This window comes from Canis lupus, chromosome 3 (genome assembly GCF_048164855.1).
Source record: "Canis lupus baileyi chromosome 3, mCanLup2.hap1, whole genome shotgun sequence".
NCBI lineage: Eukaryota > Metazoa > Chordata > Mammalia > Carnivora > Canidae > Canis > Canis lupus.
Genome location: NC_132840.1, coordinates 47987058 through 47999374, shown reverse-complemented (window position 1 = coordinate 47999374; position 12317 = coordinate 47987058). Strand labels below are relative to the sequence as shown.

Sequence of the window (12317 nt, the reverse complement as noted above, 5' to 3'; positions counted from 1 at the left end):
CCAGCTGTATGCCAGGTGCTGAGCGGGCACTTTAGCTGCGCTCTGACCCTCCCAGCGACTCCATCAAGGAGGTGTTGGCTCCTCGGTGCTGACGACGAGCCCGAGGCTCAGAGAGCGCAGGTGTTCTGGAAGAGCTGTGCCCAGAACCCCGGTCTGCGGGCTCGGAGCCCCGTGTCCCGGGGGAAGCAGCATCTTGGCTGTACTCTCGGAGCCCTGCCCCTAATGGGAGCACTGGCGCCCTGCTGCTGGCTCCAGCCTGACTCAGGACAGTAAAAGCCCTTTCATGAGGCTCCTTGTCCCCCTCAGGCTTGCAAACACCGGGCTCTCCCTGGGGTGGGAGTGGGGGCGAGTAGAAGTATGACCGCACTGGGCCAGGAGAACACGGCGACCGGACCTGAGACCCCTGCAGCTCCCTCTGGAGCACGAGGGAGGGCTCTCGTTTCCCCGGAGCTCGGTGGCACCAGGACAGCTTCAGCGTCTCCAGGGGCCACAAGGACATAGTGGTCCCTATGTTCCTAGGGCCCACTGCACTGTTCCCAGGTGCAGCAGGAGCCCAGACGGAGCAGCAGCCGGGCCAGGCCCAGGCTCATGCCACGAAGCAGGGAGTTGCCTCCTGCCCATTCCAGCAGTTCCCAGCCCAGGCCCAGGGCCCTGTCGCCTGCCAGGTGGGGAGCGATCTGATAACATAATCCCAGGTGTCAGCTCCATTTTCTCCAAAGGCTTCCTACCCAATGGTGTTTGCATCTTAATTGAGAGTTTGAGGAGAGCCAGGAGCAGCTCTGCCAGGAAGGAGGCAGCGCTGGGCAGGCAGCCTCACTCCCGCTGGTGCTGGCGCAGCCCTCCTTCCCTGACCCTGCAAGGTGGGGCCTGTCACCTTGATGACAGGTGAGGGTACTGAGGTCAGGGCACTGACAGTGGGCCAGGGGCCTGCTGGCCTTCACATGAGGGTCTCTCATGTGGCAGGCCTGTGTGGTGCTCTGCAGAGCCCTGGTCTCCCAGGTTCAACAGGCTCATCCTGAGGGGCCAGTGCTCTCACAGTCCCCTGGCTCCCCGATGGCTCAGCCATCCCCTTGTTGTGTGACCTTGGGCCTCAGTTTCTTCATCTGCAAAATTGGAATTGGGCACTTGCCTTGCAACAGTAATAGTTGTGAATGCCCACGAGCTACTGAGTGATCGGAGGGTGCTGAGTGTGGGGCAGGGCGCCCCTCCACGCCAGGACCCTGCCCTATGTCCTGGCAGGTGCTGGCCTGCGTGGGCTGTACTAGCGCCCTTCGTGGCCTCCGAGTGATCGCCGGGCTTAGGTGTCTTCCCAGGCTAAATGCCATGTGGGGCGGTGGGAAGAGGGGCCTCTGTACAATGCAGACCCACCCTCAAACCTCAGCTCTGCTGTTACCTCACTGGGCCGCCTCAGGATAGCCACTTTGCCCCTCTGATCCTCTGTTCCTGCCTCCTCATTGCCACGGTGACATCTCTGTCATGCCTCAGAGTCGTGCAGAGAGTGCAGTGCGGTGTCTGGCACAGAGCTGGCATTTCGTAAATGCTGATTCTCTCTTCTCTGCCCGCATCATCGCCTCTACTGACAGCCTCTCTCTGGGAATAGTCTGGGTTGAGAAGTGGTGAGCTCCCCATCCTGGGGGAGTTCAAGCAGGGGCTTGGTGGAAAGCAGTAGAGAGGAGTGGCCTTCAGGTGGCCCAGGGGCCTCAGGCCCTCCCTGGCTTGCTGTGTGACCTTGGGCAAGTCCTTTCCGGGCCATCCTCCTGCGGGATTAGGATGCTCAATGACACCACAGCATCTGTGACTCTTGGATCCTGGAGAACTTGAGGCTTTTGAATTAATGAGTCTGAGATTTTCCAATTTGAAAATCCTCAGCTTGTGCCACTCACTGATGACTTTGTGGGGGTCTGGTTGGCTAGACGTTATGCCTGCAGGCCTGGAAATTCGCAGGACTCTGAGGCCCCTTGGGTGCTGGTGGGAAGGGGGCGGGGCCTGTCCACTCATCCCCAGGCACAGCCTGGGTCAGCTGACGGCCTCTTTACTCTGCAGCATTCCTGAGCCGTGGTGATGTGTATCTGGGGAAGGCTGGAGACTCAGGGCAGGGCCCACGCTGCTGGGCTGGGCTGGGCTGGGCCGGGTCCCTGGACAGAGGGCTCTGGGTGTGACCAGTATGTGCCTCTTGAACCCATCCTGCTGCAGCCATTTGACACTTGGGAGGCCCGAGCCTCCTTTAATTGGCCTTAATGAGGCTTCTGTTTTAATAGTCCAGAGGGTGGGGAAGGCGCCATGGTTGATGCATGTCAGAGGGAGAAACTCAGGCTACCCACTGCATCCCCCCATGTTACCAAGAAGAGCAGCTAAAGCTTCTAGAGCGGAAGAACTGTGCCATGGGCCACCCAGGGAAGGAGTGGCAGAGCCAGGAGGCCCTGGGACTTTACCACCCGGGCAGAGCTGATGCTCAGGAGTTGCTCTAGGACTCAGAGTGGGCTCTGCAGGGCAGCGGGTGGAGTCAGCTAGAGTGTACACAGGATCCCCTGCCAGGGGAAGAGCCCTGGACAGGAGGCCTCTGACACCAGCCGACTGTGTGGCTCTGGGACAAGGACTCCCTCCCTGGAAAATGGGAGTAGTCATTGCTGCCTTCCCTTAATCCCCAGAAAAGGGACACCTGTGTGAGTGTCAGAAAGCTGGCCTGGTTATCCTGTCCCTGGCTTGGGTCAGCAGGTGTCATGACAGACATGGACTTGCTCCCTAAGAGGCAGGACCAGGCCTTTCCCTCGGTGACAGGCCTTTGGAGCCAGATGGGCAAACTGGTTTGGAGAGTGCCAGAGTCAGGAGAACGCCACCCACGGTGGGGCCAGGGGCTCCCAGGAATCCTCCCCAGTACCTGGAGAACCTTCCCGGCCTTTTAATCTCCTTAATCCTGGTTTGCGATGATTCTGTGGAGAAGTCGGCTTATCTTCGTTCCTCATTATGTAATGGTTTTATTCCCTCTGGCTTCTTTTCAGATTTTCCCTTTATCCTGGGCTTTAAATGATGTGATTATCATGTGCTTTAGTGAGTTTTTCTTCCTGTCTCTTCTGCTTGGAACTCACTGAACTTCTCTGACTGTGGATGGATAGTTTTCTTCAAATGGGGAAAAATCATGGACATTATTTTCTTCAAACATTTTTCTGTCTTGCCCACCCTTTCTCCACCTCGAAACCTCTTGAGACTCCAGTTCTGTGTATCCTAGACCTTCTAACTGGACCCCCAGTTCATTGCTGCTTTGAGCCGATCCTGCTTTTTCAGTCCCTTTCCATGGGTCATTTTGGATAGTTCTACTGGTATGTCTTCAAGTCCACACATTTTTTCTTCTATTTTGTCTAATCTGTTATTCATCCCATCCAGTGTATTCTTCATCTTAAATGTTGACTAGTTTTACATTTTGAGATTCAACTTAGTGTTTTTTAAAGTTTTATTAGGTGGGACCAGACCAGATTTAGTCCAGGGTAAGGGTTGGACTATGGACCACCTACTTTACAGCAGAGTCAAGGGTGTCAGAGACATATGGCTTGCAAAGCCTGAAGTCTTTACCATGTGGCCTTTACAGAAAAAATTTGTTGGTGCCTCTCCTAGGGCTTATTTACCCACGATTCAGGTAATACTTCTCCGAGGACTCTCCCAAATGCCCTGAGTTTTAAATGGGCCTGCACTCTAGTGGGGGGCGGGGGGGATGTAAATCATTCCTGGTTCTGCATGAGCACTGGTATCCATTCCAGCTGTCCTTTTTTCCAGCAGTTTTGTCCCAGCCTGGGTGGTTTCCTCCATGCATGTAATCACCAGCTGAAGGGTCAAGGGGACGCCCTGTGTAGGTGTCTGGTGTTTGCTCTCTGCAGCCCTCTCTTCTCCAGTAATCCGTTTGAAAAATTCTGGCTGCTGTGCTGTGAGCACACCCTGTCTCCTCGACTCCGGGAGACTCAGGGAGGCTGCTGAACCCCAGCAGGGGCCCCTCTCCATTCTGCAGTCCAGAGGTGGCTGAGGCAATCCTAGGGCTGATCTCAACTGTTCCCCTTCTCTCAAGGATCACTGTATTCGCTGCAATCTCGTTGGCCCAGTTTCACAGATTTTTGCCTCTGTGTGTGTGTTTTGTTTTTTCAATTATTAAGGCAGGAAGGTTAGTATAGGCTCTGTTATTCTGCTGTGACTGGAAGTGGAAGTCGAATCCAGGATGTTATGGCTATTGTTCCAAAACTTAGAATGGTCTATACCATTCTCTGTGTCATCCCCATGAGTTACCAGGTGGCACCAGCCTTCCAGCAGGAGGGGAGTGGGGATGGTGAGTGATGATTCCTGGCCTGTCCACTGTGGAGGGTGCTGTGGGTCTGGTGGGTCAGGACTCCAGTTGGTGTGACGAAGAGGCAGGAAAAGGGGCACCTGCTGAGCACAGGCCCTCGGGCCCTGAGCCGGCTCTGTGCCTACACTAATTCACTCTTCCCGTCAACAGCTGTACAGGTGTGCATTATTACTGCCCCCATCCCCCAGGAGACTAAGGCTCTTGCCCAAGGTCACACGTCTTCCCAGAACAGTCTGGAGCCCATGCTTCCATCATCTGGGTGTCCACCAGAGCTTTAGAGTGACGGACCCAGAGCACTGGGGTCCTCTTCATCTCCTACACTTTCCAGGTGGTGAAACAATGCCTGTGGAAGGCCAGGGACTTGTGTGCTTGTGCCCTGTGTCTGTGGCTGCTTTTGGGTTTCAGGGTGGGTGGGGTGTGTCTGTCTCCCTCATCTGTTCTGGGACACTTTGAGGAGAGAAACCAGGGCCACCTCTCTCTGAGCCTCCTCCACGCATCTCTGTGGCCAGGGAGGGCGGAGCAGGCATTACAGCTGGAGCTCCCACTAGGAACCTGCTGGACCCTGGCCTGGCTCTCAGAGTCCAGACCTTCAGGAGACAGCATGCCACTTGGTAGGTTGTTGTGTCATGCAGAAATGATACCTGCCCAGATGGCTGAGAGGAGCTAGAGAGGAGCTAGGAGTGGTATTTAAATTGGGCTTTGAAGTATGGTAGGAATTGTTAGCACAGAGGAGGAGAGGAAGGAGGCCTGGCAAGAGATGAGCATGTGTGGCTCCAGGCTAGGTGTTTCAGGGACGAATCAGCAGGGTCAGGGCCCCCTGGGGAGAGATATGGCCACTGAGGCTGGGCCCCTGGCCAGTGGTCCTCCAGCTGCACGTGGAACCCCTGGGCCATCTCACCCCTGCCCTTCTTCACCCAGCGCTTTCACGGGCCTGTTCTACCCACTGGTCCCGTGAGCACACTTATGCTCCAGGAGTGGATTCTGTGGTCACAGCGAATCTAAGAAACAGCCCTAGGGGTGCTGGGAGCTGTAGGCTGGGTGTCAACCTGCTAAGGCATTGGGAGTCCCATGTGGGTAGTGCAGAGCGGGGGTGAGGCAGTGGTGGGCACAACAAGATGCTCCAGCTGGCCCAGACCAGCCAGTCAGGGCATCCAGGCAGGGCCCAGGGAGTCAGGGATCCCTTGGCAGGTCCAGCCTTGGGCCTCCCATCCACCTTCCTTATTTTACAGATGAGGACACAGACCCAGAGAGAAACATGGCTCTCCGCTGGCTTGCAGCCCAGAGCTCCAACTCTGGGCCCACTCTACCCTCGTCCAGGGGCTCAGACTGCTGTGACGGCCCCAGGGAGGATGGGGGGTAGATACACCTGCACCCCCGCCCATGCCAGCAACACCAGTAGTAGGTATTACGAGGCTTCAGGCTGTGTCTGTTGGGGACTGCAGCCACGGTTGGGGGAAGGCTGCTCTTTTGTGGGTCAGACGCTGCCCGCCTTGTTCAAGTCTCCCCAGTAGCCGCCTGGGTGATGGAAGTGCTCAGGGCGGGATGTGGGAGGCCTACGCCAGAGACCCATGTCCACAATCCCACTGGTTCAAGGTGGGACCTGGAGCCCATCTCATCCTCCTCCGGGCCCCACTGTCTGCGTCTCTGACATGGGGGTGGGTGTCCACCCTTCCCAAGGATGTTTCAGGAATTCCGAAACCATCAGGAGGTTGGTGAGATGCCAGGAGGCCAGAGAGAGGGGCAGAATGGGATCTGTTGGATTGGGGAAGGCATGGGAAGAGGGGGTGTGGGGAATCATGGGACGAACATACTTTGGGAGCTTGCATGTCACTGCACCCCCGAGAGACGTGGGGTCATTGGGTATAGAGCACACTCAAGCCCAGTTCCTACAGCAGTGCCGTGTTTCCCTCTGTTCCAGGCTCATCCACGTCTATACCGTGTGGCTGGCCCCCTATGTGGGCACAGCCATCCTCCTGCTGCCCCCAGTGTGCTGCCCCTGGGCACTGAGAACAGGAGGGTTGGCATGGGTGTTTGGCTGCTCCTCGTTCTGTGCCCACATCTTCAGGGAAGGCCTTGCCCATCAGTAAGACACACCGGTAGGCCTGGGGACCTTCCTTCCCTTGGGAGCTGGCCTGTGCGATCTGGGTAGGTTCTGTGTTGTGGGGCTGGCACTGCCCCATCAGTTCCCCAGCAATGCTAGGCCTGGAATACAGGATGTACACGTGCCTGCCACCCCCGCCCCCTGGCACCCGGCAGTTGGTCCAGCTGCTCATGTGGACACACTGGTTCCTGTGGTCATGAGGCTCGAGCTTCAGGGCTAGAACCCAGGCCACCCGCCTCTCCCCAGCGCATTCCCTGCACACATGGGCCAAGGACCGTCTCCAGATCCCAGCCTCCCCTCCATCGTCCCCTCTCCTTGCTCCCAGCATCACCTGTGACAAGCTCTCCTTTGACCGCCCCTGGAACCTAACCCAGTGCTGGTAAGAACTGGCGCTCGCCCCAGGACCCCATGAGGGATCCACCATGGCGGGGGGGGGGGGGGGGGGCAAGGGGGGCAGGCCCTAACAGATCAGCCCAATGACAGATGATCCCTGGATCCACTACCCTACCTGCCAGAGGGCGACGTGGGGAAGGACACACGTGGATTGGGTTCTGCTGGGGCACGTCCCCCAGCCCAGGCCCAGGGCAAGTCCCCATCTGCCATGGCAGGCCGGTCCTGGAAGCAGGCCTGACCAATCTGGTCGGGGGCGGCGGTGACAAGGAAGCAAGAGGTGATGTGATGTCTGCTCCAGGGAGGAACGTGTCGGCTGTGCCCTTCCCAGGGTGGCACGTGAAGCTGTTTGCCTCCAGGAGAGCCTTATGCAAGGGGATCCCCGAGCTGACTCTGGAGCTGTGGGGTCCCCGGCAAGGAAGGCCCTGCTTCCACCCCTCCCACCTCAGGATCACCTCACACTCAATGGGTGAAATCAAAGGCTGTCGCAAGCCTACCCAGCTGTCCTTTTGGCTCATCTGCCCCCTCATCCACCTCCTTGCCAAGCAGTCTCTGGCCTTTCCTTAAACACCTCCTGGGATGGGGAGCTCACTCCCTATCAAGACCTCTGCCTTGGGATCCCTGGGTGGCGCAGCGGTTTAGCGCCTGCCTTTGGCCCAGGGCGCGATCCTGGAGACCTGGGATCGAATCCCACGTCGGGCTCCCGGTGCATGGAGCCTGCTTCTCCCTCTGCCTGTGTCTCTGCCTGTATCTATCTCTCTCTCTCTCACTGTGACTATCATAAATAAAATTAAAAAAAAATTTAAAAACAAAAACAAAACAAAAAAAAAAAAAAGACCTCTGCCTCACTTGGGGTCAGAAAGCACCTCCTCAAGTGGCACCAACGTCTGCCTCTGTCAGCTTCCCCCTGCTGGCCCTGGCTCTCATAGACTGTACCCACTCCCCCTGCCCCACCTGAAACAGCCCTTTGGAGACTCAAAGCCAGCAAGTGGTTGTCCCCCAGAGTACGGTGTCAATTCTGGGCCCCTGCCTCCTGGAGCCCGGCTGGTCCTGTGGCTACACTACCCGTTGTACCACAGAGAAAGCTGGGTGAATTGCTAGGGTTCACACAGATCGTGTCCAGGGCAGGGCAGGGCAAGGAGGAGCCCAGATAGGCCTGCGGGGGCCAGCAGGGTGAGCTCACTACAGCGTGCAGACTCATCCCCAGCAGGCCCCAGGCTGCCTGTCCTTCACCCTGTGCCTACAGGTCCCAGTGAGGGGAGCCTGTCAGGCTGCCCTCATGGTGGGGGTGGGCGTGGGGGTGTACTTGGCTCCCTAGCTGGCCTGGGTAGGCTCTAGCCTGACCATTCCCAGCTCATTGTATGGCCTAGTCCTCAACTTCTTAAGTCTTCTTCAGAAGGTCCTCAGGCCCTGGACAGGGCAGTGGCGCCGGTCTCAAATGTTTGGAGGGGCTGGATGTCTGCGTTGGTTGTCAGCATCAGACCCTGGTCCCATGTGCTCCCCATTGCTGCCCCATAGGATGGGGGTGGGAGAGGACAAGAGAGGGCCTAAGGTGGTCACTGAGCCCCAGTGGTCCCAAACATCTGCTGCTGTCAAGGTGAGCAAGGCAGGTGAGCTCATCCCAACCACCCTGTTCTCTCCTGATACCTCTTCAGTCCTTGTGCTTTGACTCAGGCCTGCCAGGTCTGGGGCATGTCACTGCCCACGCTGGGCTAGGGCTTGGGGCAGATGCACTCTGACCTCTGGGGCCCCACCCTGAGCCAGTCCAGGAGGCTGGAGGTCAGCGGCTGTGGGGACAGATGTCACGTAATAGGAAGAGCATGTGCTGGTTTGGGCTCCGTTCAGAGATAGGAGAGGTGGTGGCGGAAAGCCTGCCAAAGTCCACAGCAGCCCAGGGACACACAAGTGGCTTCATGAACGGCTGTGCCAGCTGCTGCCTCTTTCCAGCTGTTGACACATCTGGTTCAACTCGGCATCCCAGCGTGGCAGGCACCAGGGATGGTGTGGGCTGCTGTGGTTCAGGAATGCAACCCAGGAAGGGGCTGAAACAGGGCACTGCTGTGCGGAGCCCTGGTGCCCACAGGAAGGCAGGCTGCTCTGGGGGCCGGCCCCACACGCTCCAGGCCTCAGGATGCAGACCGTCCCTGGCTCCACGGCACGGTGTCTTCCCTCCACACCACAGGCCTCGTTGGCCAGGATACTGGGCTTTGTTTTCTGTGGTCTCGTATTACAGAGACAGCGGGCACGATGACTGTGCTGCTCCATTCCCACTGTTCCAGGCTGTTTCACCTATTGAGAACCTTGTATCCTACGTGCTGAGTGCACCCTAGAACTTCGGGACCAGAGAGGCCCCCAGCCCACTGCTTCCCAGTCCCAGTGCTGAGGCAGGGGGAGCAGGGCTAGCAGGGGGCACCCAGAGACAGTGGTGGGTGTGAGAGGCCTGCGTGTCCTGCTGCGGCATCTGTCCCCACTGCCGCACCACCTGACAGCCCTGCTCTCTTCCCGCTTACAGGTGATCGCCGTGGTCATGGACATGTTCACCGATGTGGACATCTTCAAGGACCTGCTGGATGCCGGCTTCAAGAGGAAGGTCGCCGTGTACATCATCGTGGACGAGAGTAACGTCAAGTACTTCCTGCACATGTGTGAGCGGGCCCGCATGCATCTGGGGCACCTCAAGGTGAGCTGGCTGGTCGGTCAGTCCACAAACTAGGACTCTCTTCTAGGGATGGAGCCCTGTGTCGGGCACAGAGAGTTTCAGTAATCCTAGGGCCTCCTGCCAGGTGGTCACCTGACCCCTGCCTGACCGCCCAGAGGGACAGGACACCGCCAACGGCAGGCAGAGATAAGACAAACATTGGCTAAGGGCTGATCCGGTGCTGGGGCCTCCGCAGGTGCTGTATCACATGTTATTTCAAAGCAGCCCATATGCCGCGTTGATTACCTGTCTTTGCTTGTACTCCTCCAGTGACGGGGTGCTCACCACCCTGGCTCCAGCAGCTCCCATCCTACCTGGAGGGCTCTGACTCCCAGGAAGTTATTTTGGGGGCTTAGCTGGAATCTGTCTCTGTAGGATGTCCACCCAGGACGTTTAGGGTTTAGGATCTGTCTCTGACAGAGGCAGGCAGCTTCCTTGGGCTGAGGTCAGGGAAGCCTGCCTTGAGGGCTGCAGAGTTGAAATAAATTTGAGGATGGAGAGCAGAAAGGGCTTTCTAGGGAAGGACACCATGGAGCAGAGGTGGAGAGATCGGGATGAGCCTGGGTTCCTAGAGCCGCTTTGCATGTCCTTGAGCCCATCACCTCCTGTCCCTGGGCTCCAGGATCTCATTGGTCCCCCCAGAGGGGCAGAGAGGCCACTGTGGCTGGGCTTTTCCACTCCGAGACCTTGCATTTGATCCCTTGTTGAGGGGCAGGAGGAGCCCTCCTTCCACTCAGCTATGACTTGCCACCTGCTTTGTGCAGGAAGCTCCCCAGAGAGTACAGATCAGTATGCATGACAGCAGCAAATATTTTCACAGCACTTGGCTGGGGTCAGCCCCATCCTAGGGACTTTACATGATTCTTTACTCCACATGATGACCCAGTGGGATAGGGCAGTTGTCCCCATCTTGGAGATAAGGAAATTGAGGCTCTTGTCCAGGTGTTATTCACTGCTAGTAAGTTAAGCATAAGGGGCATGGGGGCCAGCACCAGAGCTCCCTGGCTGAGCCCCAACCTCTGACAGGTCAGATTTCCGTGGGCTTCCAGCCTGTGATCTGAACATAGAAGAAGGGGCGACGCCAGGCTAGTTAACAAGGGGCTGGGTTCCTGCGCTTGTAATTTGTCAGTATTTGTCAGGTGTGCCCACCCATCCCAGCTGAGTCCTTTTAAGTGGGTATGAGCTCTCTGGGCGGTGAGTCTGTGGCTGTTGGGACATTTTCATGTGGTCTCCCTGGTGGGTTGACCCCAAGCCCCACACTCACCCTCCGCGCTGCCCGCCATGTAATTAGCACCGGGAATAGACTCCCGGGGCAGACAGCTCATGCTGGAGAGGTCCAGAGTGTGGACAAGGCGTCCTTTGAAAGGTGACTGCAGAAGCCTCTGCCCTGTGGGCAGCAGATCAGAGAACCCCTGAGGCCCACCCCCATTGCACCCTGGCCACAAAGCCGGTGGGTGCTTCATACACGTCACTTGGCTCAGCGCCCATGTGTTCCTGGTGCAGGAGGAAGAAGCAGGAGGTGGACTTGTCCATGCTGAGTGGGATCTAAACACAGGACTGGCCTCGCCCCTGTTGGCTGCCTCTTCTCAGTAGGGAAGACTCAGGGGGAGGTCTGCTCAGAACTTTTGGAGCTCTGGGGGCAGCTGGAGGCAGGCAGGATTGGGCTGAGAAAGTGGCTCCTGGGCTGCCCGGCTCCCTCCCCAGGGGGCTGGCTCCTGCCCCTCAGCCCGCCCACCCTGCCCTCTGCTCCCCAGCATGAAGCCCCGCAGCTTTGAAGGGGCTGGAGGCCACTGGTCTAGGCTCCCACGGGGCAGATGGGAGACTCGGGCCAGGGGAGGCTGGGACTTGCCCAAAGTCATCCCGCCAAGTCAGCGGCTGAAACTAACAGCCACTGAGAGGAAGTTGACACAGATGAGGAGGGCAGAGGTGCCCAGTGCCCGACGGCCTGGCCGAGGCTGCCCACGGGGCTCCCCGGGCCGACCACGGTGGGACTTGGGCACGTGGCTCCACCTGTCCGAGCCTCCAGCGCCTCGTGGCCATAATGATGCCTCATAGGCTGTCGGAGGATGAAATTACAGGAGACAATGGTTGTAAAAGCGCTCTGTGCGCCCAGGGGAGTTACGCGGCTGCTGGCAATAACAAGAAATTATAAACCCCAGGCCCGGGGCAGGGGAGGGTGCGGCGAGGCCTCCCCCTGACACTTCAGCTTGAGATGAGCGCATAGCCCGAAGCATGGGCGGCGCAGCTCAGACCAGGGGTCCCTGGCGCAGTCTGCCCTGCTCTGGGGGCGGTGCAGGGGCTGCCCTGACGCTGCCCAGGGGCGGGCACCTTCGTGGGAAAGAGTGGATGACCCTGACCTCCCCATTCTTGCTGTTGAGCCCGCTCCCTCCACAGCCCGGGCAGGTGGCCAGAGGCGCCTGTGCGCCCGGCCCTGGCCAAGTGTCACCTTGTTGAGGGCCTGCCTGCCCGGCCTGCCTCCCTGCCCGCGGGCCAGCTGGGCCCAGACCTGTCTCAGGAACACTTCCTCTGCCGGTAATCCCTGGGCCCGCCCTCGGCCACCCGCCGCCCCTGCTCAGCTCTGCAGTGACCTGCCCTCAGCTCATACAGGCCCCGGGGTACAGGCTGTGCCTGGTGGGGTCATCCTTGTGACCACAAGGGTGAGCCCAGCCTGAGCCCTAGCTCTGCTGCCTGCACTAGGACCCTGAGCCAAGATACTGAATCTTTTTGGGGCTCAATTTCCTTTCTGAAAAATGGGAATTTCCACCATGTGTTTGGCAAGGCTGCTCCAAAGGAAGCCATGT

General features: G+C 58.3%; 2 protein-coding genes across 7 annotated transcripts in view; one reads left to right on the top strand and one right to left on the bottom strand.

The window, feature by feature from the left end:
- SLC5A10 (solute carrier family 5 member 10) overlaps nt 1-12317 on the bottom strand; it is a 72726-nt gene that overhangs the window by 20670 nt on the left and 39739 nt on the right. The gene's annotated exons all lie outside the window — the stretch shown is intronic.
- Nucleotides 1-12317, top strand: part of FAM83G (family with sequence similarity 83 member G) — a 30593-nt gene that overhangs the window by 5045 nt on the left and 13231 nt on the right. For all 4 annotated transcript variants that reach the window (XM_072820903.1, XM_072820902.1, XM_072820904.1 and 1 more), the window contains exon 3: nt 9331-9498. In XM_072820903.1, coding sequence (XP_072677004.1) covers nt 9331-9498 — 168 coding nt within the window. The remainder of the gene's footprint in view (nt 1-9330; nt 9499-12317) is intronic.